Here is a 26,685-nt window from a genome sequence, read left to right as displayed (position 1 = left end):
TGCGAGTTTCGGTGCCGGGGAGGTGGTGGGGACCTGCATAGGCGCTGCGTGATCTTTCGGGAAGGAGGTTGCGGCGCTGACTGGTTTGGGAGAGGCCGTGGCCAAGATGCTGCCGTGAGGATGGACATCTCGGTAATCCAGCGCCGTGGTGTCGTTGCCCAAAGATCCACCGCTCTCCTCCTCTCACGCGTTTGTGTTGCTCTTGCTACTGTGCCCAGGCCCCGCTCGCCCCTCTTCCCTTCCCAAAACTTTTTTTTTTTTATTTTTTCCTCCCCCCCCTACCCCTTCCCTCCCTCCCTCCCCTTCTTATCTGGAACCTTGCTGTAAAGATGAAAAAGAAGAATTCTTAACTGCCTCCCAAAAGAACAAAAAAGGGCCTCGGGGAGCCTGGGCGGCCGAGCCCCTGGTGGCCCCCGGGGGTGGCTGTGGGCGCCGGGGCCAGCCCCGAAGCTGGGCTGCGGGTCGAGCATCCCGCTCCTCCTCCGGCCCCTCTGGCTCAGCCCAGAGTTCAGCTACAGCTACAACCCACCCGCGCCCCGGGAGTCCTTGCCGTTCGCTTGTTTGCTAAGGATAAGATGGCATCGGCAGCCACCTGGTCTGCCTGTTTGCTTGGATTTTTTTCTTTTTTTTTTTTTATTTTCTTTTTTTTTTTTTGTGTGTCATTGTTGGTTGGTTTCATTCACGCGTTCCTGTTGGAGGTAGTGGCAGCGGCGGCTGTTGTTCAACCCCCATCCACTACAAACACCTCGGGCTGTTTGTGGTTTCAGTGCATTGCGCTATGCCAAGGAGTAGATAGCATTGACTGGGGAGGTGGCTTCCGAGCTCTCGTTGCCTTCGGTCTCGTCTTTGTCCTTCTTCACCGTGTACTGGCCGATAAAGGAGCCGTCCTCGTTAAACTGCCCTTCGCCCCCCTCTCCATAGTCCACCAAGCTATCGTCGCTCTCCTGCTGCTTTATCGTGCCGTCCAAGGAGGTCTGGCTGTTTGGCAGGGGTTTGTTGTCTTCATCGCTGGGTAGCAGAAGACAGACAGACACAGTAAGGGTTGAGAATGGGGCTTACAACCTTCACCCAAGGTCTGGATATTCAAAAATAAATCCAGTGTGCAAATATACTGACCAGAGACCACAAACGCGGGGTGCTCTGACGGCAGACAGCAAAGTCGCCCTGTGTCTGGCACGTAGGTGAAGGTGGGGGGACAGCCTCCGCGTGGGAGACCCACCGCTGCCTCGGCAGTCGGTGCTGTGGTTGGCATTTCTGCAAGCCCAACCTTCATGCTTTTTCTTTTACGAAAGCTTTTTTTTTTTTTTTTTTTTTTAAAAAACCCCTATATTACATAGGATGCTTAGATCAATCCAACTGGATGTACGTTATAAATATCCTTTCCTTGTCATTGCTTATATTCTTTCTTTCTCTTAGCATTTTAGCCAACCGTGGCATAACCTGAGGTTCGTTTCCAGATTTCCTTGCAAAACCACACTCGGTTGTTTAGATAGCTACATGCAATGGGGAGCACTCAAAGCACTGCGAGGGGGCGTGTACAGGATGCCAAGTTCTGTGCAGCTTCCAAAACTCACGGGAATTTTCCTTTCCAAGCTTATTTCTGAGCATCTAAGCTTGTTTGCTCAATTCTTTATCCTTTTCTCTCTTTCACTAAAAAGATTAAGCCAGGTCACTGAAAAATAAATAGTCTGACCCACAGGAAAATAACGCAACCCTTTAAAGAAACGCTTTTAACAAAAAAAATAAAAATACAGGGAAAAGCTATTTTCTCTTTGGAGGGCAAGGGCTGGTATCTCATAAATACAGATAACGGTGAGTGGAGGATAAATGGATTGCTATAGATAAAAATTAATTTTCGTATTGTCCTGTTTGCTCCTATGTCCAGCATGCACATTGTATAATGTACCTAAAGACATCACATAGGTACTTTAAACATTTTTTTTTTTTTTTCCTCCCACCTCCATTTCTCTCTTTTTATCGTTGTTGTTTTAGCTCGGGCTCCTCAGGCTCGCTCCCAGCGCGGCGCTCTACTCTGTTCTTTATTTTTCTTAAAATTGGTAAAAGTACTGGGCTTTGATTGCAGCTCCTGACAGTCGGTGCCCGCACGAAGGTGTGTGCCTCCCGTGAAGGCATGAGGAACACTCTGCTTGGGCCAGGGAGCAAAACGCTCCTCAGCCGGGGAAGGCATTGACTCTCTCGTGCCGTTCAATTAATGGCATCGGCGCTCTCCAGTGGGAGAGGAATTTGGTTTCCCCCAGTACAACACGCAGCTTTTTAACATATTGCCTTCTATCAGCGCTTTGTGAATTAAGCAATAATACAAAACCAATATTTGAGGCCTTGTGTTAACTTGGCATCACAATAAAAAAATAACTCGTTAGCTTTGAAAGCAGCTTCTTTCTGGGGGGAGGAGGAAGAGAATTCAGTCTGCAAGCGGGACTGCCGGTTAGAAAGCCCAATAAAAGCCAAGTAGAGAGGGGCAAAACCCAGATGCCTTCGTTTGCAATATCCTTTCCCGAGGTTTGGGGTTCAGTTAAAGCTGAATCTAGAGCCAGATTTTTCCCTAACGGGGGGTTTGCAGCACCGAACTCCCCGGCGATGCGTTTCCCGAACCTGCCCCCTGGTTTTACCTCTCTCCGGTACTGTTTATCCTGTTAGTGCATTAGGAGGGAGAAGCAGATACTCATCAGCACCTTGATGCAATATAACCCTGTTAAAATGGATTTCTGTGGGGTTTGCTGATGTGTGCATTAGAGAACCAGAGCACCCAGATGAAAACCATTTGGGAAACACTGTCCTGAGTTGCATAAATCATTGAGAAGAGGGGGAGGCTGGAGCCGGAGGGAGGATTTCCAGGACTGAGAGCGGGCAGATTGTTTAGGAACTAGCTTTTTTTTTTTTTTTTTTTTTTTTTTGTGTCTCTCGCCACCATCCCCTGGGTGACCGTCAGCGGGGCGCTGAATGCACCGAGGGCATCGTCCCCGGGTCCAACCCTTGGCCAAGCCCCGTGGAGGTCCGCAGGTCCCGCTGCACCGGGAGGGCTCAGCTGCTGGAGCCGGGGGGCTGGGGGGGGCCTGGCTGGCGCTCGGGGATGCCCCCAACCCGCAGAGCATTCCCAAGCAGGATGCAACTCGCTGGACACGGGGATGCCCCCTGATGCCAGCCGGAGTTAGAGGGCTCTTGTTTAATGTGTTAGGTGGAGGCAGGTACGCGGGAATAGGGAGGGGAAGGTATAGTTTCAGCTATAAAGAAATAAATAGCTAGAAGGAAGGAAAATAAAAAAAGCTAAATGTGCCGGACTTCTGGCAGCACGTGGTCCTACCTTTCAAGAGACCTTCATGGTCCATGTGGATAGACCAGGTGAAAAGGAGAAGAAAGAATGGGAATAAAACAGAGAGAAGCAGAAAGAGCCTGATCAGAGAGAGATATGATGAGGTCTGCATTTACAGGGGCAGTGCTAAAAACCAAAAAGAAACGTCTGCATTCCTCATGGAGCTAATTGCCTCGTTATACCAAATGGAGCCAGTATAATTGTTCAGAGCTGGATGAGCCTCGTTGGCTTCCCCGAGAAAGCTAATACAGAGCGGCAGCGGATGGCGCAGGTGGAAAGCGGGCGGTTTGCCATCAGGCTGCTCAAAAAGAAGGGTTTGTGCTTGAAGGGCTTGTGCTTGAAGCCCGTTAGCTGCAGGGAACCTCCGTCGCTGCGGGGACCAACGTGCAGCAGGAGGAGGGCCAAGTGAAGGGGTCGCTGGGTTTCCCCTCCAGCCCTCTGCTGGGTTTCCATGATATAGTCACGCACCGGTCCCGCATTATCTATCGACAAACCTACGCCTCTCCTCCCCTTGCCAGGCTCAGAGGATGGCTCCGTGTCCTCCTGTCGCGATGTCTGCTGAGATGGGCCGTGCGGGGCAAACTGGCGCTGCCTGCACTGTGTAACCTGTGCTGCCAAATCTGAACGGGAGCCCAGAAGCTAAAACCACTCGACTTTCCCTTCCCAGCGGCCAGGGTTTCCAGCCGACTCCCCCACGTGCAGCTTAAGCATTTGGTATAATGAGGCACAGTCACTGGCACAGAACATTGTCCAAGGATAATGGTCTCCTGCTTTGAAAATAAGCTTCTCAGCTTAGCCTCTGCTCAGGAAAACCATTATTCTGTTAGTGGAACAGAAAGATGTGACAGTATCTCTTAATTATAGGCTGCAGAGATTTGAAAGTTGCATGCACAGGGCATTAAGGACGTGAGATATGATGAGAGCATATCAGACATGCTATGTGGAGGTGGGGAGGGAAACCAATGAAGAACTCACGTCAGCTCCATTCCTGTCCTTGCTTGAAATACTAATTGCTACCCTCCTTGAGCCTAACATCACAATCATTTTGAATTTTAATCAGCCAACAGCATTTCATATCAATCCTTCAGGTTCACCTTCCTTTCTGCCTCCTTGAGGGAAGCCTCCTATACTTCTCCCAGGAAACCTCTTGTTCCTGAGAAGGAGGCGGCAAAGTTTATGGGTTGTTGGGTCTTGTGGTGGGTGTTTTTTTTTTTTTTTGTTGTTGTTGTTATTCTTGTTTGATTTGGTTCTTTTCTCCATCTGGTCTATGGGACAGTGGGATTAACAACACGGGAGCATCTTTGAGCTTGGTTGTTGCTCTTCTACTGACCTCTGCCTTTAGCTTGCAAACTTTTGGGAATGGGGCTGTCAAAAAAAGTTTGAGCTTCAACTAAGCAGAAGCTGCTGTGCAGTAGGATGAAGGATCTCCCCCATCCCTTCCCACTGCCTGGAAGGCGATGCCCCTTGGATGGTGCTTGGGCAGCAAACGCAGCATTGCCGACTGTCGCAATGCTGCCAGCCATGCCAAGAGCTTGGTTTTCCTTCGATGCGAGGCAAGTGGTCCCTGGCAATGCAGTTGCCTTAGGAGCGATGGGGGTGAGGAGGTCTTGACTTGCAACCACCTCGAGGGACTCTTGAGAAGCAGATCTCTGAAATCAGTGCGTACTGCCAGAAGCTCGGCTGCGGAGACCTCGTCTGAGGTGCAGGTGGTGGAGCTGAGCCCGTGGGATTGTGTGCGGGAAGCTCCTAGGTGATGAGATGGTTCAGGCTGGCTATGTGATATTTACACCATCCCACAAATTTGGGAACTAAGAGGATCCCTATCATGACTTGGAGCATTGAGGGGACTTGTTTTGGTCAAAGTAGGGACACTGGTGGTGTAGTATGCAGTTATGGTTATGGCTTGTGTCTGTACAAGGAGCTCTGCCCCCACTTGTAAAATCATGCCTGGGAAGAGGTGCCTTTGATCCGGGCAAAGCCTACAACAGGACCAGGCTGAGCTAATTTCTTCTCTGCTGTTCTCTGTGTCCTGGCCGGGAATCTGAAGGGAACGTCCCCAGACTGTGATTCATATGTGGGCTTAACGTAATTATAGAATCATCTAGGTTGGAAGGGACCTTTAAGATCAGCGAGTCCAACCATCGGCCTAACGCTGCCAAAACCCAACACTAAACCATGTCCCTCAGCACCACGTCTACCCCTCTTTTAAATACCTCCAGGTATACGCCGGTGTGCCTCGCCACCACTAGAAGTGAGAGCCAAATCTGGCGGGGAGGTGAGGAAGGTGCTGCCCCTGGGTGCTGGTTAGGGCAATAAGCAGTGGCCGCCTTTTCCTACAACGTGCCACTTATTCTGGTTCCTGCTGGGGTGTAGTCGTGTTCTGTATTGTACCATCGGCAGACTGGGGAGCTCTGAGACATCCCAGACAAGAAGAGTCACTACCGAAATAGTTACTGTGCTACTAACAATATAAAAGTGATCGTATTGAGGGCTGCAGTTGTTCTACTTCCACTTATGTGTTGCGCGCAGGCAGATGTAGTCATTTTGCTTCCTCTAAAGTCTTTGGCGGAACACTTGTGTCTTGTTAGATCCTTTACTGAATCGCAAATAAATTCCTCCTATCTTTGCTACCTCGATTTGCGATGCTCGGGTATCGGTAATGACGTGGGGTTTAATTAACCCCTGTTTTGAAGTCAGGAGAAAAAAATCCCGCTAGCCTAATTGGGCTTCGGATCCAGCTCAGATAGAAAGGTGCATTTTAATTCCTTAAAGAAAAGCAAAGCCCGCTGTAGGTGCTGTAATACATCCCTCTCGTCTGTCAAGTGTGGGCAATCCAATGAGACCCGACATCCTTACCTGCTCCCGCTCCTCGGGGGCAGCCAGGAACAGCAGCGGAGCTGCGGGCGCTGCGTTGCACGTGAGCGGGCTTGGGAGAGCGCCTGCCCCTTTCTGACATATCCCGGGAGCTTTCCTGGCGTAAAAGAGAGGCGCTGCCGCTCTCCAAAGGATGCCATTTTGTGTGAAAGCAGCTGAGCGGAGGTGGGGGAGAAATCGGAGCGGTTTTAGCAGAACCGCTGCTGGGCTGTGCCGCAGCCCTCAGGGTGTTTCTGTAGGGTTTGACCGGGGACCTTACGGAAAAACCTTGTCTGGGATGCAGGCAGCCCCCCAAATCAGTGCTCCTGCACGCTTTCAGGGTTGATCCAAACAGAAATTTGGGCATTTCTCCCCTGGATAATCTCTTAATGGTAAAAGTGAGGTTGAGCTATGGCGTGATATACCTGAAATATCATAGAATCACAGAAGGGTTTGGGTTGGGAGGGACCATGAAGGTCATCCAGTGCCACCCCCTGCCCCGGGCAGGGACACCTCCCCCCAGCCCAGGTTGCTCCCAGCCCCGTCCAACCCGGCCTTGAGCACCCCCAGGGATGGGGCAGCCACAGCTTCTCGGGGCACCCTGCGCCAGGGGCTCACCGCCCGCACAGCCAAGAATTTCTTCCTGATATTTCATCTAAATCTTCCCTCTTTCAGTTTGAAGCCGTTCCCCCTTGTCCTATCCCTACAGGCCCTTGTAAAAGTCCCTCCCCACCTCTCCTGTAGGCACCCTTCAGATACTGGAAGAGGCTCTGAGGTCTCCCCGGAGCCTTCTCTTCTCCAGGCTGACCCCCCCACCTCTCCCAGCCTGTCCTCCCAGCAGAGGGGCTCCAGCCCTCCCAGCATCTCCGGGGCCCCCTCTGGCCCCGCTCCACCAGGTCCATGTCTTTCCTCGGGCTGCTTCAGAGTTTAAGGTTTTGTTTGGGGTCGGTTTGTTTGGTTTCTTTTCTTTTGGAATGTGTTAGGAGTGTCACTAAGGTTCATCTGCAGCTGGTGAGAGCTGTGTCCCGGGTAGCTGATGTCTCCTCCAGTCTCTGCCTGGACTGATCCTTCCAGGCTGAGAGGGGGAAAGGAGGAGACCTTGGCAGCATCCTCACAGCCTGGTTACTCTTCCAGGGTTTTAGGCTGGAAATGTTTCCTTTGGCAGAGGACTTGCAGAGGGAAGGAGGCAGGAGGAGGAAGGTGGGAGAAATAACTGACGAGGCTGCGTGGCACCGCGGTGCCGCGGAGGGGTAGCGCGGGGAGGTCTGTGATGGCTGGGAGCGGGGCTGATGGGGAGACGTGGTCGCGTGGGTGCACATGCCAATGGAAGCATACCTGTAGTCGAACGAGCCATCTTCTACGTTCTTGTCTTCGGGATTGAGATGCTCATCTTTATTGTCTCGTACTGTAAGCAAGCACATCCCCAGCGTTCACGTTAAAAAGCCGTACAGAAGACAAAAGCTTTACGAGGCAGTAAGAGCAGCCGGCGTTGTGGCTGTCTTTGTGAAACCCCTGCGGGGCGAAGTACAGCTTTTCATTGACTCGGTAAAAAACCCGCACTTGGGAGGGCTTGCGAAGGGCACTGCTGCGGTGGCACCGGGGCACAGGCGCTCCAGATAGCGAGAGAAGAGGTGTTAATTGGTAAATTTTCTAAAGCCTTATATTTGCCTTGCAAAAATTTTAATGAGATTTTTGCCTGAAAAGATCTTTTCCTAGATGAGGGGCAAGCAAATTCGCAGAGTAGAGGTTGGGTGATGCGTCGCAGGAGCGTCCGGCTCTGCAGCCTACAGCCTGTGCCGCGCAGAGCCCTCACCCGACCTTTAATTAACTGAAATGCTTCCCACTAATAATAGTGTTCCCACTACAGAGAAAGAAAAGCCCTTGTAATCACAAGCATCCATCTGAGAGCAGTACAATTTGATTAGCCCCCGGAAGCCTGGAGATGTTTAAACCATGAGCACAAACGATTGCCACGCAACGCTCTTACCTGGATATTTCCCGCCTCTGCTCCTCTTAATGAAGCAGACTATCAACAGGATAAGAACCAGGAGAGCTATGGCACACATCAGCCCGATGAACCAGCCCTGCGTGGCGATGTCCACGTGATTCTTGGTATAAGCTGGGAGGAAAATTGAAAGAAGGGAGGAAAAAAAAAAAAAAAAAGGCTATGAGGGACTGGACCAGAAGCACAGAGGGAAATAGATGAATAGTAAGACATAGTCCATCAGTTTAGAAATTCTCTTTAGTGCTGCATTTGTGTGTCTGTATTGACCAGGTTATCTGAGACTGGAGCACAGGCAGCTGTGGCTTTTTTTTTTTTTTTTTTTTTGTGATGGTGGTGGTAGGTCAACTCAACGTTTTAGCAGGAGCTACAGACAGCGAAGGGTCACAACATAAAGTAAAACCTAGCACGGACGGGTGAGAAAGGCGCCTCGCAAACAGCGGCAAAAGAAGCTGGGTAACAGATTTGATCTCTCGCTCGCTGTGTCTGAAAACCGCCCTGGAAGTGAGAAGGTCTGAAAGAAATGTGCTCGAGAGGACCCAGTGCCTGGTGTCCGGTGAGGCTGAGCAGCACCCCTGGATCCGGAGGGTTGCTGAGCCCCAATGGGCTCATTTGAAACCTCCGGCCAGGAGCAACCCGAATCGCAGGGGGCAGCCCTGCCCGAGCTGCAGAGGCGATGGATGGGCAGTGGCTCCGCCACCGCCGGGGTCCTGCTGCCTTTGGGTGGCCGTGGGGGAGCGCCAGGGCTGAGAGGGGACTTCTGGAAGCCCACCAAGACTTGGCCAACACAGGAGAAGGGGACGCAGCGGTGGGAACAGCTCTTCGAGGAATGGCAGTTGGGTCCCAGAGAGTTGAGAAGGTGCTCTCATAGCACTGGGAAGTCTGTTCTCCTGGGGCGAGCTCTTTATGCTGCTGTCTCCAGCACCCTCCCAGGGCTACCGAATTGTAATGTGGTTACCACCAAGTCAGGAGGTGTCTTGTTCCCCAAACAACGTTCCGGCTCATAACTGCCGTGTCCTCCCTCACGTACTCTGACTTCTCGTTTGCAGCTCCCGCACGCGGTCGGACAGACAAATCTGTGTCCTATAAATAGCAACAAGCTGCCATGTTCTGGCTCTCATTGACATGCACTTCGTATTCAGCAAGACAGAGCAGAGGAGAAAATAACCTTCAGCGCAGCAGGGGGGCTAAATTTAACCAGCCTGCAGTGCAAACGGAGATAGGTGTTCCTGGCAGGAGCGCGGGAGACCTGAGCTGAATGGGATTGAATTGGGATTTAGCGGGGGTTCGCCTGAAACGGGCAGGAGAGTGCGGCGAGCATCCTTCTGTGGTGCCCGCCTGACGAAAACCAAGGTGGTGCTTACAAAGAAAGCATAGAAGATAACCCGCTGTTAATGTATTCCGAATGAAAAGCTCTTGTAAGAGAGACGACAACTTTAAAAATGGGTTCAATTGCCAAACTTTCCTAACCCACACCATTTTAGGACTGTAAGCACACGCTTATTCCATCAAAATTGAACCCGAGAGAAGAGGTACTTTCCTTAGGATGAAATCTAAGCCACGTTGTCAGTAGGTAATTGCAGCCAAACCGTGACAAGGAAATTCAGATAAAAAGAGGAGAACAACAAGAAAGAGCGCCGTTTGCTAAAGAAATACCCTGAACGCTCCGTGTGTGCGAGCGGCGCCGAGCTCCTGGGGAAGGTGGGTGGAAGCAGCTGCCTAATGGTGCCTCGGGTCCCTTTTGCTCTCTTCCCTTTCATGCTGCCCCGTCTAATATTTACCTTTAGTACCACCTGAGCGGTGTAGTCCTTGAAGATGCACTTTTTATAATGGAGAGAATGAGATTATAGCAGAGTGGAGCCCAGAACTGGATTCAATTAGCTGAGTGCTTGGGGAGGAAAGGGGGAAGAAAGCTTTGCTGGAGAGCTTTGAAATGGAAAAAGATTGTATTAGCAGCCCTGATGGGATGGGGTTTGTACTGAAACCCGCGCCAAGGGAGAAATAAGGGGGTCTTCACAGAACAAAATGCCAAAGCAGCCCAAGAGGTGGGTTTTGTGCCGCCACAGGAATTTGGGCTGTTTTACAGGCAGGGAGGGGTTTGAGTACCAAGTCACCAGGGGATCTTGCAGTAGGATCGCGGCACTGCCTGTCGCCGAGGTAGAGGTATAATTGCCATCCTTCCCAAAAAAGCAACACATGATGACAAAATTATAGTCACAGCAATCTTATATTTAGAGTAAACGAGTGACTGTCATTGCAGCGTTCAGAAAGCGAAGATTAAGTACGTGGCTGTCGGAGAGGATGTTTTGATTTGCTTTAATGTAAGGCCAACGTCAAGGGGAAAGAGTGGGAAGCGGCTGTGTAATCGAACAGGTATTGATTTGAAATGCAACTGCAGTGACTTTTTTTTTTTTTTAATGAATTATAATTTTGTGGCAGAAAACGTGTTACCTAACAGTCATAGTTTATATGCCAATAGCAAAGCTGACTGTGCCACCAACGGAAGATTGGCAAAATTTTTGTCTTTCTTTGTAAAGCAAAGACCGTTGGGTATGTGAAGCCTCGCTGGCCCCAGCCTTGCGTGGTCCTCTTCCCAGTGTTGGTACAGGCTGGGGATTTTTATTTTTTTTTTTTTAATTTAGAAGACCTCTTTGTATTAAGCTACGCCTGTAGTTTCAAAGTGTCCTTTTACTACTGGAAGGCGCTCTGTTGGGTTGTTGAGCTGTCAGTTAATCAGAAGTGAAGTTTGAGGACAGTGTCCTGCAGCCTCTGTGCAGGTGGACTACTTATTTATCAATGCTCAAGCTGAAGAAACTTTTAGAATAGCTATTTGAAAAATGTTAAAAACCAAAACCCACAAGAAACCAGACCGTGCTTTTTTTTTTTTTTTTTTTTTTGGTCAAAAGCATTCCTGATGGCGTATGATTGTCATTGGGGGCTGAACGCTCGTGTCAGCAGCGTCCAGCCCATGAAGAAATGGATCTGGAGCATTTACACACGTGGGGACGGCGATAGCTCTGTGTGTCCCGCAGTGATGGGGTTCAGGTCACCCATCGGCCTCTGTCGCAGGCGCAAAGGTGGCCCCAATCCTTTGGTCTCGATGATAATACCCCTCAGTTACAGAAAATAGATAAGCCGAGACCGCCCGCATCAATCAGCCAAAGGTATTGGGGTTTTTTGCCCTCTTTCTCATGACTCCTGCCCCTCGGTGCCTGTCGTGCGGGGGGCTGCCCCCTCTCCCCCCACATCCCAAAGTGGGTGAAAAGCAGGCGAGAAAAGAGAAGAGGCGGGTCCGCGTTGGGAAATAGTTATCCAGAAAGACGGGGGGCTGTCGAGCTGGGGGCGATGTCTGAGCTGGGGGGGGGGTGTGTGTGTGTCCAGAAGCAGAAACAAAACTGGGGCTGGGACATTGCAGCTGGAGCTGTTATGGAGAGAGTCTGAGTTGAAAAATCAGCTCTTTTATTGTCTGGGGGGGGGGGGGGGGGTGTCAGTATCGGCCTCTGCAAGGCAGGAGCAGGCTGGGAGCCCAGGGACTCGAAACCCGCAGACAGTTTGCGCGTCTGCGAGCCGAGTCCCGCCAAAGCCGAGCTGCGAGAGCTGCCCCGGCGAGGCGGCCGCCGCAGGTACGGCGGTGCAGCGATGGGGGGGGCCGGGGAGGGGGGGGGGGGGGGGGGGGGAGGAGAAACCCAGTGAAAATAAATCCTTTTTGTAAACTGGGCTCGCTGCAAAGCCAAACACGTTCCAGGGGCTGCTCGTGCACATCGCAGGGTGACGGAGCAGTTTGAGGAGGCGCATCGGACCTCAGCGCGGGGCAGAGCCAAGGTCAGCCCTCGCTGGTGGCTTCTCGGTGTTGGGCGGCGTTAGACATGCAGAAGCACCGGCAGTTGCCATCTGTCCCTGCGTCATCTTAGCACGCGGGAGGATTACTTGGCGGCGTATATGGCTTGCCAAAATTTTGGACACCAAACAAGATGCGCGCGGGGAGAGCTGCTGCCCCCCGCCTGCCCCCGCAGCGCTCCCTGCCCCTGAAGTGCATTTTCCTCTTTGCGCTTCTCGGCAAAGAGCCTGGGAAGCGCTTGAGCTTTCCATCACGTGGCTGGATCTGAGCAAAATAATTTTAGTTCTTTGAAAATCACTGCCTCTACCTACTACAGCTGTCATGTGGGCTGCTCCGGTGTTGCTTGCTCCTTGGGTTTTCGGCTAAGTGTTTAGACCCGCGCTTTGACAGGCATTGTGCACGGATTCCTACGGCAAAACCCCCGGGTGAATACAAAGGAAGTTACGGCTGTTTTGATTTACTGAAACTCATCGAGTGTGAACGGTGAAGTTTTATAAATGCATAAAGCCCAATTCGATGCCTGTGGAAGTCAATAAGGGTATTTCTCTGGCATTCGATGGGCAGTGTAGGAAGCCCATAATTAGAAAGCTGTAAAAATCACTCAGGTGCTAAGCCTGGAAAATTGCTTCTGCAATTAAACGCAGAATTGCCAGGGGAAACATACCTGCAGGATGGAACGCCCCAGGCATACGCCGCACGTGACTCTGACCGAGGTCTTCCGCAAACACTGCGTTCCCCCATCCCGCTCCTGCCCCTCACCTGCATCCCACCACCAGCATCTCCCCGCCTGCCCCCCTGCCATAACCTGGGGGCTCACCGGGACCAAAGCGAACGCGCAGTGGCAGCGCTCCCGGCAGAGCCGCGCGACGGCACGAGCGCGTTCTCCACCCTCGCTAAAGACCCTTTCCTTCAAAGGGATCCCCGTCCCCTCCTGGGGCTCTCCTCCTCCCTGCGACCTCCCGGCGCTGCTGGGGGGGCGGCTTTTTAACAAGGGCAGAGATGGGGGGTGGGGGGGTGTCTGCCGGAGGGTGGATGAGGGTTGTCCCATGCAGTCATGGTCAAACCACCTCCCGCCACCACGCGAATGACGTCGGCGGTGATGGATGCGACATGCCTCGGAAACGCACCCCGCGGCCGGGGCTGAAGCCCGTCTCACCTGAGCTGGTGGTAAAGGTTATGTACGAGTGTTCGCTGGGGCTAGACCATATGGGGAACACCCACAGCTTGTACATCATTCCCGGCGTCAGATTCGCCAGCTGCACAGAGGAAGGGGTCTGAGCTTTAACAGGGATAGATTTCTCTGTCTTGTTACCTGAGAAACAGAAACCGCACATCAAACCCAGCCGCGGGAGGCTCGGAGAGATTACCGTGTTGACACTGCAGGCAATGCATTACGCTATCCCTGGCCGCTGAGCAGAAATAATACAGCTTGGTGGTCAAGGAGCTATTAACGGCTTCGTGATTATTACTCGCTGAGAATAGAAGAAAATCGGCGATGCAGGAATATGGTGTGGGTTTTGCTGCATCCCTGCTCGCCCTACTGGAAAAAATACCGGTAGCTATTCAGATCTCTCCCTATTTTCAAGACCTGACAGGTCCTTTATCTGCCCAGCCTCAGGTGTGGATATTTGGGTGTTTACCACAATTTGCCTGGTCCCGCTCAGCCGGGCGAAGGTGCTACAGGACTCGGTAAAGGAGCCGGTTCTTGTGATTTTTGGGAGTGGTACCCAGGTTTGCCGGTAGGTTAAGGAGGCTTTGAATGAGCTGGGTGTCGCAGTAACCGTGCTGCGAGACTGTTCGCCCCAGACTGCCGCTTTCGGGGGCGAGAGGGCTCTGGTCTCTCGGCTCCGGAGGGATGCTCGTGGGCTGGTTGCTCCCAGGCTCTGTCCAAAGCCGACCTGTTCTTTGCGCTGTGCCGGGAATCGTTTGCTGCTGAGCTTAATGCTGAGCATTAAACCCCTGGATTCTAAGGGAGTCTCCAGTGGGGCTTTGATTTGTGGCTCTGGAGGTGTGCGCCTCCCCCATCAGCAGTGCTGTGGGGAAGGAGAAACGCGACTACGAGGCCGAAAGCGCCCCGCTCGCTTCAAACGCCACCAGGAAGGGAGGAGGGCTGTGGCTGTTCAGGAAGGGCTGAGATTCCCTTTCTCTCGGCCAGATCCCAGTGAGGGAATCCCAAGGCGTTGCTGCTGCCGCCGCAGCCCATCCCGAGCGCCGACTCGGCACGTGGGCTCTGGAAGGGCATCGCCGGCGCTTTGTGCTTCCCGGTGCTGGGAAAAAAACCAGGGCTGGTGGCGGGTGGTTTGGGAGCGGGGACAGTTGGCGTTTAGGGCTTGGAAAGTTGATGCTTATCCTGAATTATGGGGGAAAAAAAAAAAATAAGGGGGGGAAGGCTGAGCCTAGCCCAGCCCACGCTGCCTACCGGAGCCCCGCAGGCTGCGGAGCGAGACCAGGCACTGGTTGCGCATTAGGAATTGTTTCAAGGAGAAATCAAGGTCATCTCTTAAACAGCGTTGTAAATGACCCAAAGCGGTTTGCTGTCAATGACTGCGCCTAGTTGGTTTGTTTTAAATGCCGCTTTAAGACTGGCGTACCAGATGACGTGAGGGCTGCAATGGCTGGGAAATAAAGTCAGAGATAAGCAGTAGTCACCACTGCCTATCTATAAAAAACAACTAACAACATGTAAACATCTTTTCTAAACAATTGCTAAAACCAGAGATACTGTCTTTGAGTTTCCAGACTAAGTGTGTGTCCTTAAAATTGTAAGAGAACGATATCCGGTACGACAGGAGGTTTGGGATCGTAGATGATTCTGCCAACTCCAGGTTCTAGAAGCCTCTCTTCAAAGGCACTTAAAACTGCTCTCCAATTTATGTAGGTTTCATTCTTTTTCCCTTAAAGTTTTGTCCTCTTTCATATACATATATGATAAATATAAAGGCTCTTTACACCGTGACCACATACCGCCCGGCTCAGCGACCAGTTCACAAGCGAGCAGCCTTGCTCGTGCTTCATAAACATCTCGCGAGCGTCGGTGCAAGGAGAGGGAATCACTTGTGGAGCAGCAGGATTAGCTCTAAACAGCCATGACCGTGACCTGCCTTTTCCTCTCCCGTCCTCCACGTGCCCATAGAGCATCATTCCACACACAGTAATTAAGACCGAGTAATAGGCTGCAACCGTGGGAGCTGGCAGGATCTCTAACGGCGTCACCACCCTATAGAGTCCCCACGCGATCTGATGCTTACTGGTGATATACTTAACCACAAAGTCAGTTCCTGCCGAGTAATTGTGGCTCCAGGTGATGTTTGCCCAGTTACTATTAGCCATAGCTCTTATGTCCCATATGGACGATCCATTGGTGGCTGGTGGACAGGTTAGAACAGGAGTTAGTATTTCGGATTATACACGAATGAGACCTTATCTAGCATCTGGTGTTGCTAAAACCTTACAAAATCATTCCTGAAGTTAATGCTTTGATCTTAACCTATGAGCGTGCCCAAGGATGTATTTGCTCCTTTCAAGATTCTAAACTTTAAACTTTTGGGGGAAGTTTGGTAGCAGAAGCTCATTGCGTATCGGTGTCCGACTGCACTCAGGTTATCTCTGGAGTCTGAAGACTTCTGCGGCACATCCCTGGGGATTTCGATCAGCAGGGAAATCTCTTGGCTAAACTTGTGCCCAAACGGACGCGGGAGAGGTGTGCGTGAGCGCACAGGGCCTCACTGCCACAGCCGAGAAGGAAAGACTGGGAGAGAATATTGTCACGCTACTGGTCTACAGACAGCCAGTGGGGCAATGAAGTCACTCGTTTCTGATTTTGAAGTTAAGGATTGTCGACGTTGCTTTGGAGAGCGGATGAACTTCATTTCTAGTGAAGTAGAGCTAATCCACTAGTTTGGCGTGCGTTTAGGTGATGTCAGATAAATTACACCTTGGTTGTAGTACTATTGTTATTTACTTCAGGGTGTAGCTCGGGTTTTGGGTTTGCCGAAACGCAGGCTAATAACTGCAGTCCCTGGGACGAGGCCAACTATGCGACTTTTGGGAAACTGCAAGGACCTGGCGCCGTGGGGTCGGGGACGCGACCTCGAATCCCTCCTGCAAATACGACCTGTGCTGCCACGCGGCTGCCCTGTCTGCCCGCATTACGGCTCAGCCCCTTCCCTCGTGTCCCCAGGGTGGCTGGGGACACGCACGGCTCCTCTTTGCCTCCCGTCTCCTCTCCCTGCTCCGTGGCAGCGTGTGCCTCGCCGCTTAATTGCCTGTTTTCAAGGAGCAGCGCTTTCCCAGGTAGTCGCTTAATAGCGACTGGGCTGCGGTAGCAATCTTGCGTCGTTACTAAGAGCTCGTATACAGCGGTGAAGCTGCTTCTGTGTTTCTCGCCCCAGTTTTTAAGCTTTCCTCGCAGTTGGCAGCCTTGCCCCGCGCAAGGCTTCTCTGGCCGGGGAGGCGTGCGGTGCCGCCCGCTGGCACGCAAATTCGCATTTCTCGGTTCAGGGCTGCACCTTTAATAAGCCAATTAGCGCAGAGCAGTCTATTCGCAAACCTGTTTTACTGCGGAGTATCAGGTGGAGGTTGGTCCTCCCACCATACGGATTTGGGTTTTTAACCATCCTGAGCTGACGTTATGCAAGAATACAAAGAAAAAGGGTCTGAACCGATTTAATCAATCCTTGAATTAAATGGGTGTCACCTTCAATGCTCATTACTGTTATGTCCTTTTCCTCTTTATGAAGTGTTAACAAGGATTTCTGTAGCTTTTGCGTTTGCATTTTTGAGTGTATCTATCTTATCCAGCTACGTAGCGGAATTCCTCGTGATTGTGTTCCCTGTTGCTACTAGTTTGATTTAATTTTTAATAACCTGAATATAGCTATCCATAATTATTCATTAACTGTAGATATGATTATAGCGGCATTTTTTAAAAGCAAGGCTCAGTGAGATACATCGCTGTATCTACCAGTAAAACGCACATAGTAGAGAATACGCCTCCACCCCAACAGAGTTTGGGCACCCCATTCTAGCTGACTGCGGGAGAAGTTTATCTTGACCTGACGAAAACCCGGCACACACCTGCGTGTCGGAACTGAAGCACTTCCCCAGCTCTGCTGTGGGCTACGCCTGGGTTACATCGCGAAGAGCAGTAGCAGAAACCAAAAGACTGATATAAGTGATGACAGGTCTCTTAGCTAACAGCTGATGGGCTAAATTTGAACTGACATCTTCTACGATGGTAACAGAACCCCTTTTTAACGGCAATGAGATACAAGATAATACTTTTGAGGGCTTTTGTAGGGTCTCCCGCATCCTTCCCAAACACTGATGCTAATTCAGCATCGCGACACCCCGGGGGGGGGCTGTGTTATCCCTGAGACTGAGACCAGGAGGGTGACACAGAGACCCCCAAATTGCCTAGAGCCACTTGTGCACCTCAATTCCTGAGCCTGTGCCACCTCTGGCTCCTCGCAAAGCCATTCCCAGGGCGTGGGGCGTCCTAAATTCCTAGAATCACAGAATGGTTTGGGTTGGAAGGGACCTTGAAGATCATCCGGTTCCAACCCCCCTGCCCCGGGCAGGGCTACCTCCCCCCAGCCCCGGTTGCTCCCAGCCCCGTCCAACCCGACCTTGACCACCTCCAGGGATGGGGCAGCCACAGCTCCTCGGGGCAACCTGCGCCGGGGGCTCACCACACTTAAAGTGAAAAATTTCTTCCTAATATTTAATCTAAACCTACCCTCTTCCAGTTTAAAGCCGTTCCCCCTCGTCCTATCGCTCCATGTCCTTGTAAAAAGTCCTTCCCCAAATTCTCCCTGTGCCCACTATTAATCCTTGCTCTGAGCCAAGCTGCGGGGAAGGTCCCAGTGGGGTTAGAGGGGTTAGAGGAAAAGGAAAGCGCAGTACCCAACTCCTGCTTTGTGGTGGCTGCCGGAGCCCTCTCTGTAGCTGCTGTAGCGCTTGCGACGGTGGAGGCGGGTAGAGTGGTGGCGGCTGTGGTGGTGGTGGTAGTTGTGGTGGTGGTAGTTGTGTCGGTAGTTGTGGTAGTTGTGTCGGTGGTGGTGGTGGTGGTAGTTGTGTCGGTGGTGGTGGTAGTTGGGGTTGTTGTAGTACTGGTTAGACCGATTGTAGTTGGAGGCAACCCAGTTGCAGCTGGGAGAGGGAAACACTGGCTTTTTAGACGAGGCGATGTCTCCTCGGGGCTTGCACTCCCCCCCCCCCCCCGCCGGCCGCACAGGCACGCGAGAGAAAGCAGAGCAGCACGGCACAGAGGGGGCAGCGGGGAAGGGGGCAGCAAACGGCACCGGCAAACCCGAGGCGCAACTGCTTTTCCCCGTCCCCATCCACGTGCGGGGACAGGGAGCGACGCTGGGGGCGAGGGGGGGCAGCGAGCGGGGGCCGTCCCCACACGCCGCTCCTGCGCGCCCACCGCCTGCGCCCACGCTTTGATCCCCTTCCCGGGGCTGAACGACCTGCTTCTCTTCTGCCTCTGCTCTGCCGCCGCTGCCCCCCATCGCCCTGGGCTTCAGTGTCCCGGAGGGCAGGGGAGGAGGAGAGCGTGGGGTGTTTGGGGACGCAGAGGACGGGCTGTCCTCGCCCCATCACACCCCTGCACAGAACTCGGAGCTCCCTGAAAGAAGGAACGGGATTTATCTCTCAAGAAAACATAACAATCCCATTTGTCGTGGGCCGCGCAAGCCACAATTACATTAATTCAGCAGCCCCTGGACTACACCTCCGGCATTTTTGAGCTGCCAATTCAGCCGGCAGCTTCTCAGCTGTTTTCTTCCCGGTTCGTCTCTGTACTAATGCCGCAGTCTGGTGATGGAGCAGCTTTAGCATTAACGTGGATTTTAGCTCGTGGGTGAGTGATGGATGGTACTTTGCCATCACTGCCCCTCACAATTTACATTGAAATTACTCCAAAGGGGTTGGCACATCTCAAGCTGTGCAGGGGGAAAGTCTGAGCAATTTGTTTTCTAAACAGCCCCCGTCCACATCTCACCTGTGCTGTATTTCCAGAGCAAAGGGGGGGGGGGGGGTCAACGTGGCCTTTACGCACCCTGCGGTGTGGTTGGGGGTCCTGAGCACAAAGGGGAGTGCATTGGGCCTGAAAACCCGCCAGCAGAAAAGGCAGCTGAAATGCTGCTGCTTAAACTGCCTAAGGTAAACGAGCGGAGATTTACCCTGTGATGCCTGCATTAAATTAGATTTACTTGCTCTTACTGCAGATCAAGGGATTACAAATCCCCCCGTTAGGCAAATGAAACCGGCTATTTTAAATATCACCTACAAACAAGAACAGCTCTGGGAAAGCACTTTAAAAGGTGTCCCAGAACTGAGCCGGGGCTCGCCTTTTCCCCAAGTCCATCCCCGAGGAGGACCGACCCCTACAACCCCCTCCCTCCCAGCGATCCAAAAGCAGAGAAGAGCAGTAGGTCGCTCAGGCCATCTCCCTACCCACCGCGGCTGCAATAAAACCACAGTTACCGGCGCGTCCCGAAAACGCCAGCCCACCCCCCAAGGTGTGCCCGGAGAGCAGCGTGTCCTCTCGGCGGTGGTACCACCGCAGCGTCACAGCCAGCCCCATGCAGCAGCGCAGCCACCGAACGAAAGCACCCGCCCGGCAGAGCCGCCGGCTGCCCCACGGCCGGGGGGCAGCGGGGACGGTTGGTGATGGGGGGGACGGGGACACCCAGCCTGGGTGGGAAATGGCACAGCTTTGTCCTCGGGTGTTTGTCGTGGAGCAAAACCCACTCTGACGTGACAATAGGGATGGGGGGGGGGGTGTTGCTGTTCTGCATTTCTTTCACCCGTTACTGAGCGGGGGCTTTGCCGTGTCCTGAGGCTGTAAGTTGCCAAAGCCTTTCTTGGGTTGAGAAGTGGTAACGTCCATCTTTGCTGATTCATAGAGAGGTTTTGGGGAGGTTAAGAGATGAGTGTCGCGAGGTTAATGTCACCATTAACCCGATTAAGCTGCAGCTCCTCGAGAGGTTCGCAATGTACACAATCCAACAGCGCCGTAGCCACGAGTTATTAGCTAATGCAGTCTCAGCGTTTCCCCTGCGAGTCCCTGGCTCCCCTCTAAGGCAAACTGGACCCAACGGGGCACAAAGTAACTTCCTGAAAGGCAGGAGCTGGTGGGAATCCTGGTACAGCCCCAGCTCCCAGGCCCGTTACGCGTCTCTGCATCATCCCTCTCCCGCACAGCACCTTCGAGGACTCTCTGCATCACCCAGTGCTGCCGTAGCGGCTTTAGCAGAAGGAGAGATTCAGCTTTAATGCTCCTCGAGACCCTCGATGGGAAGAGATTATCTGGGATAAGTCAAAGCGTCGCTATCCCTCGCGCAGGGCAGCGTCTGTCTGTATGACATGCGGATACGCACGCACGCAGGTGGGGCTGCAGTGCCAAGACCCTCCGGGATGCTGCACCGACCGAAGCGCTCCGGCATCGGTCGGAGCTGTGCCGCTCGGCTCTGGCCGGCAGCAGTGCCAGGCGGGCTCTGCCCCAGCACACTAGTGGAAGCGATCCCCGCGCCTGGGGCTATCGCATCCCGTCAGGATAAGGCGGGCTCGCTCCCGAGCAGGTCCCTGCCTGAGATCGAGGAGGGAGTGTCGACACCGGGGATAAAAAGTGATCCTGGCAGGATTAGGAGCAGGTAGAAAGTGGGATCGGGTGAGTCCGGAAAGCAATAGTTCAGCGAGGGGAGGATGGGGAAAGAGTCCACGGGCAGCACCGGTGCAGGATGGGACCGGGCGGTGGGAAGGCGGCACTGCGGCCGGTCGGGGCTCCCACAGCCGTGGGGGGATTTAGCCCTAAGCTGCGCCGGGATTCAAAGCTACAGCCTCATTTGTGTTTGAATATGAAACGTATGGGGGGGGGGGGGGGGGAAGCTCAGCTGGGAGATTTGGGGGAGAGAAGATAAGGGGCGCTTTCCAGGCTTTGAAATCCATCCCCTAATGAGAGCTGGTTCGGTCTGGGGGGAGGTAAAGGCGGTCTTTGACAGAGATCAGAGCGCTGTGGTGCCCCCCGAAGAAGAGGGCCCCCGCCGTGGGGGAGCGGCAGGGAGCAGCCTGCGCGGGGCCGCGGCCCTTCCCGGGGTCCCCCCCGCTGCCCACCCCGGCGGGGCTAATTAAGGGGCGACAGATCACTGCTCCTGGCGGCAAAATTGGGGGGTGGGGGAGACGGGACGACAGGGGAGATGGAGGCCAGGTTGGCATTTCCAGAACTGCTCGTTTTGAAAATTTAGAAATTACGCGCATCTTGCTAAAGAAGCGGTTGTGCTGCTTCGTCGGGTACAACGAGCTTTGCAGAGCAGCTGAATTTGTTTTTCTGCATTCTCAAGGTGCAGTTCACACAAGGGCTTTGACAAGAGTTGCCTCAAGTTTAGGTACGGGACGGAGCATCTGGCGTTTGTGTGATGGGGAAAAAATTCCCCCCCCTCTCCGAAATCCAGAGGCGGTGCGGAGAAGGGGCTGCCACCTTCCCGACTGCAGGGCAGAGCAGCGCCCTGCAAACCAGTGTTGCCAGCAGCCTTGAAACTGCCCCAGTACACCCAGCAAACCCAGAGTAAAAGCCACCAACAGCCATTCCCACTCTCCTGCTCCCACCGTAGCCTGAACCCATCTTCCTGGAAACAGCTAAACGACCCTTCAGGTCGTTAATAGGCCCCATCTTTGCGAGGCAGAGATTGCTTTTTCCGTCTCCGAGATGCATTACCCTTTCAGGTAATGGCGAGCGAGGGGCACGGTGGGGAGGAGATACGCGGTTCTAATGGCCAGGGGATGCGGCGCTCCGGCAGTAGCAATTAATAGGCTGAGTAACGAGAGAGATGCTTGCAGCAGGACGGCCGTGCTCGTGGCTGCAGCTTGGCTCCCAGGGCTGTGAATGGCCCAGTGGAAAGGAGCCCAAACCTTACACACAAACTGTGTGAGGCTCAGACTGGGGGGAAAAAGAACAACCCAAAACTGAGAGGAAGAATGATAAAAGTAAAAGGGGGTTACGTAAAGAGGGACTCGAGTTATGGTCCAAGTGGCGTAGCAGTTCGGCGAGTCGTTTCGTGGGGTTTTTTTTCAAACTACAGGAAACAATACCCATCCATATTGCTCTTTAATTATTTAAAGGTGCTTTTAATGTGTCGTTAGGCTGTAGTAACAGCTTTCCCTTGGGTGTGTCTACAAAATAATTAGGCTTGGAGAAATTTGATTAATTTTTCATTAATGTTGATGATTAGCCAAATACATTTTCAGAGATGTTTTTTTTTTCTTCTTGCCCTCTCCCAGTTTTTAGCAACAGCAGGAAAGTGCAAAGTCTTTACCATAAAGATAAAGTGTTCCAAATCTGATATAGCTATCAGAGATTCAAGGATAGAAAGGAGCGATTGAGTAGCCTCTAAAAGAGAGAGCTCAGCAGTTCTCTCTCTTTCTACTGCCGTCCGTTTCTAAAATGAACAATAGGATCTTTCTCCTCTGATCCATAATTATGGAGAGACAAGAAGGGAACAGAGAAAAGTCAATGTTTTTTTCCTTGAAGTCTAAGACCAATACTCTTTATGGTCCCTGATGAAATTTTTCCATACACGGGGGTAGTATAGGATCCAGCTTTGATTTTTTTTCTCATTCAGAGCATAAATGAGAGCGCTTTTTAGATGTCCCCTCTTTTCCCACGTCCCCTCTCCCTTTGCCCAGGTCTGGCTTAGGAAAAGGAAAGCCTTTCCTAAGGGAAAGTCCTTGCGCTTCACTTTCATTGCATCAAGCTGGTCTAGTTTCTCATACACACACAAAACAGCTACAACCCTGTATATGTAAGGTTACCCCTGGAAAAGAAAAAGATTTTTTTTTTTTTTTTTAAGCACCAGCGGCCCATGGCAAAGAGCGTTTTACTGCAATTTAAGACAACTTTCACTGTGAATCCATAAAATCTACAAAAATCTAGGTCACTGAGCGGAGATAAATCTTCCGAGAAAGGTGAAGCAGTATTTCACTCGAACCCAGTACTTGTTAGGAAGAGAAACAGCCTCTTGGGACAAACGCGGCTCGAATTGTGTAACAGCTCCCGCCCCCGCCCCGCGTCCTAATGAGAGATGACATCCAGCTCAAGAGCAAGACAAAGATGTGTGCTGGATCTTGCTAGGGCTTATATTGCCTTGATGTCTCTTGCCGAAGCCCGGCACGGTGAGGAAGCTGTGGATGGGGCTGAGTTAGCACTTAATGACCTACTACTCCAGTTACTGACTCTTAAGGCGTCTTTCAGCTCTGGCATGTCTCTTCTCCGTCCTGTTTCTCCTAGCAGAAGGTCAGAAATAGAGGGGTGGGGGACCAGTGGGCTCTGTTCTTGTAGAATCATCCTTCAAATGGCAATTCGTGCATCTAGCTTCCCGTGGTATAAGAAATTATGCCTGAAGCGGTATGATGCTGGAAGGATTAAGAGATCGCGTTGTGTTTTCAAAGTTCAGCCATATCCACTGAAAGTACAAAAGTACCGATCCACAAAGAAAAATCCAGAATTTTGTGGATAAGCTAAACCCTGGCTGAAGTACGAGCTATAGCAGCGAAACAGCCCTCCCGGACTCAGAGGATAGAGCTCCTCTAAGCCTAAAGATTACGTCCGTTTTCAGTTTCCCACCACTCAAAGCAGACCAATCTGTTACCCCCTCCCTTTTTTTTTTTTTTTTTTTTCTTTTTCAGGAAGAGAAAATAGAGTAAGAAAAAGATTGGCATCTATTCAGAAAGGAAAAAAAAAAACAACAGCAAAATAATATTGGGTAGAGAGACATCACTGCAACAAAAGAAAAGGAGGAGAAACATCTAGGCGGTAGGAAAGCAAAACCTATAGGTGCAGCGAGCAGGTCCTGCCCCTGCATCACTTGGGAAGAGTCTTCCCTAAGAAGCTGTTCCTCCCTGGGGAGCCCCAGCAGCGCCGGGGCCGGCAAAGGCAAAGCACGACCTCTTACGGAGCCCTTGGCAAAGGGCAAATGAGTGCTCTCACTCCAGACCAGCAGCTTTTCCGCAGCATTCGGGGTGCGTTTCGGCTGGCTGCGCTCCCTGGCCCTGCCGCTAGCCCCCTTCTGAGCTCGGTCACGGGGTTGGCCCCCGTGGCTGAACTATTGGCTCAAAGAGGGTGGGGGTGGGGGTGGGGGGGGGATAAGGAGGGAAAAGTCGTGTCTGCAGCTTTCGTAAGAGGCGGGTGTCCTTCTTTGGGCAACCAGAAGTTGTGCTTATGCTTTGGACTTTGCAGGGTTGACACTGGGTAACTGCGGATGTGAGTTTCTTTGAAAGCAGGTAGAGATGCTGCGCTGCACGCACCCCTCCCCCCTCCCCCCCCCAGTTAAAAGTTTTCTCTCTGCTTCAATACGGCCGTAGAGATTCGCAATCAGTCGAGGGCAAAGCCAGCAATAGCCTCGCATGCAGACATGCACAGCGGTGGCGCAAACATTGTCCTTAACCCTTTCAATGGGCGCCTGGAAAGGAAAGGCTCCTCCTGTGCCAAAGCCCCGGCAGCCCTCGAAGACCGCGGGGAGGTGTGCGGTGCCCGTACGCCCCGACCCCGAGGCCGCTGCTCCGGCAGCGATGGTGTGTGCTCCCCGGTGGGAAAATACAGCTTAAATACGGCAGGGCAGAGCCCAGGCGGGCACCGCCGGGCCGGGGAGGGCTGGTGAATGCTCTGCCGTATCTCGCAGGGAAGGGATGTTGAGGCTTAAAAAGGGAGAGAGAGAGGGCTTTGTGCAGACCTGGGATTAAAAACCTCTCTAATAGGGACACTTGACTCTCATTTTTTGCTTGTACCGTCTGCGGCAGCTGCGGCGTTCGGTGGGTTTGGCTATCATGGGGCATCCGGGAGGCTGTTAAGCCTCACTCAGAGAAGATACGTTAATCTTTGCAGACCCCCATCCCCCCGGTGGAGCCTGCCCTAATCCCCACTGCCTGTGGGGCTGCTTTTTACCTGCCCTCATTTCACACATCCAATTTAGACCCTTGATTCTTCACCTTCCCATTGAAAGGGTTAATGGAGTGCATGCTTAATTGGCAGCACACCCGAGCGAGCGCGGAAGGAGCTTTGCCCCATGCCTGTTACCTCCTCCGGCTGGTACGGTACCTGGGGTTGGCGTGGCTTCAGGGGGCAGCGCCAAGGATAGAGAGGGGGATACGAGGAGAGCGTAGGAGAGAAGGGAAGAGAAAACAGAGGAATATATAAAACAACCAGAACACACCAACAAGAGACTCGGGACCACTTGCACACAGTCACCAGAGATTTGAGAGAGAGGGAATAAATGCGTTGGCTGCAACCCAGCGCCCCATCCCCCCCGCGCATCCCAGCCCCTCGCACAGGCAGAGGGAGGGGGGACGGCCCCTCGGAGAGAGAGATTTCGGGGGAAACACACACCAGCTCCGCAGCAGAGATGCCAGCGGTGTCGATTAAGCAAAGTGCTTAAGCAGGTGCTTATATCTAATCCCAGCAAGGACCGGTTTTGTCACTGAATTTTGCCTCAGTTTTTTCTACTTAATTCTAACATCAGCGCTCGTCCTGCCGTGGGCGGGTTGGAGCCCGTGGTGCACAACATCAGAGATGCATTTGACTTAAAACTTCTCAGCTGAATGAGTCTGGCTAGCAAAAAACAACCTCTGAATGCATTAACGGGTTTAATTTTCTTAATCTGCTTTTTCCCTCCCCCCCGGTACAGCTGGCGCCCGCTGTACCTCCTAATTCTTGGTACAGAGCAGTTCGGCCATACACAGCGGCCGTAGGTTACGGCTCTTCTTTAGCTGTGCTCTCCTGCCAGTGGCTGGTAGCAGCGCGTAGAAACAAACCCAGCAAAGCAACCGTACGTGAAACAAGTAGAACTATTGACTATCAGCACCGACAACTTCAATCCCGTCCCTGTGCTCTAGCGGTTTGGTCAGCAAAGCTCCTTTTTAAAGCAATGACGTGCCCCCTCTCAGGTTTGCCAGAGTGTAACTTTTAGATGTTTTTTTTTTTTTTCCCCATCGCATATGCAGCCCCATCTCCCATCCTGGCATGTCAATTAGCCATGCTGGAGCCCACCTAAGAGGTGTCAGGAAGCATTTCATTTCCACTGGGTCATCGGTAGAAATTACTTTTCCTACTCAGAGCCATTAGTTGGGGAGGGGGAGATGGAGGAAAGAAGACAAAAGCCCCATTAAATCAGAGCCCTAACGAAATCACAGGTCTTTTAGCAAATGCTAAAGCAAGGAAAGAGCCAGCTTTTGTCTCCCCGAGTTCCCTCGGGGCTCCTGAACTTTCACTTAGTTTGATGAATGTCCCACAATGGGCACTTTATCTTATTATGAATCTGGGAGTTTGGGGCTTCACTTCGGAGGGTCAGGTCAGCTGCGGGGTGACAGGGAAGTGGCACCGTAGCCCCTGCCCGGGGGTCGCTGCTCGGGGGATGCAGCTACCGCACCCCTTCGCGCCGCGTAAAAATCGCCCGCATCTGCCCCTTATTTAGCTCCAACAGAGACTGCAGAGGGGCAGATTAGCGCTTCACCTTTTGCAAGAGGAGAGTAAGATGCCCTCCTGCTCCGGGGCGTGTGATGAACGGTAATTGCTTTGGGGGACAGCGAGGGGGTCACCCAGAGCGCAGGACGGTCCCCCACTCACCAGCATTTCTGCTGCAGTATTTGGTCCCCGTCCACTATCTGTCT

The 26,685-nt window shown here is 52.5% G+C and overlaps 1 protein-coding gene across 1 annotated transcript in view; it reads right to left on the bottom strand.

The window, feature by feature from the left end:
• Positions 1-305: 305 nt before the first annotated feature.
• The window catches only part of NFASC (neurofascin), a 94,511-nt gene continuing 68,131 nt past the window's right edge, over positions 306-26,685 (bottom strand). The window contains exons 26-32 of the mRNA XM_082494465.1: positions 25,118-25,132; positions 17,929-18,174; positions 15,273-15,389; positions 13,181-13,336; positions 8,172-8,303; positions 7,520-7,589; positions 306-1,008 (exon numbers count right to left, since the gene is read on the bottom strand). Of these exons, the coding sequence (XP_082350591.1) occupies positions 777-1,008; positions 7,520-7,589; positions 8,172-8,303; positions 13,181-13,336; positions 15,273-15,389; positions 17,929-18,174; positions 25,118-25,132 (968 nt within the window). The 3' untranslated portion in view covers positions 306-776. The remainder of the gene's footprint in view (positions 1,009-7,519; positions 7,590-8,171; positions 8,304-13,180; positions 13,337-15,272; positions 15,390-17,928; positions 18,175-25,117; positions 25,133-26,685) is intronic.

The sequence above is a fragment of the Vanellus vanellus genome, assembly GCF_965231255.1.
Source record: "Vanellus vanellus genome assembly, chromosome: 23".
In the NCBI taxonomy this organism is placed as follows: Eukaryota; Metazoa; Chordata; class Aves; order Charadriiformes; family Charadriidae; genus Vanellus; species Vanellus vanellus.
Note: the sequence above shows the minus strand (reverse complement) of the source record. Positions and strands in the feature narration are given on the sequence as shown.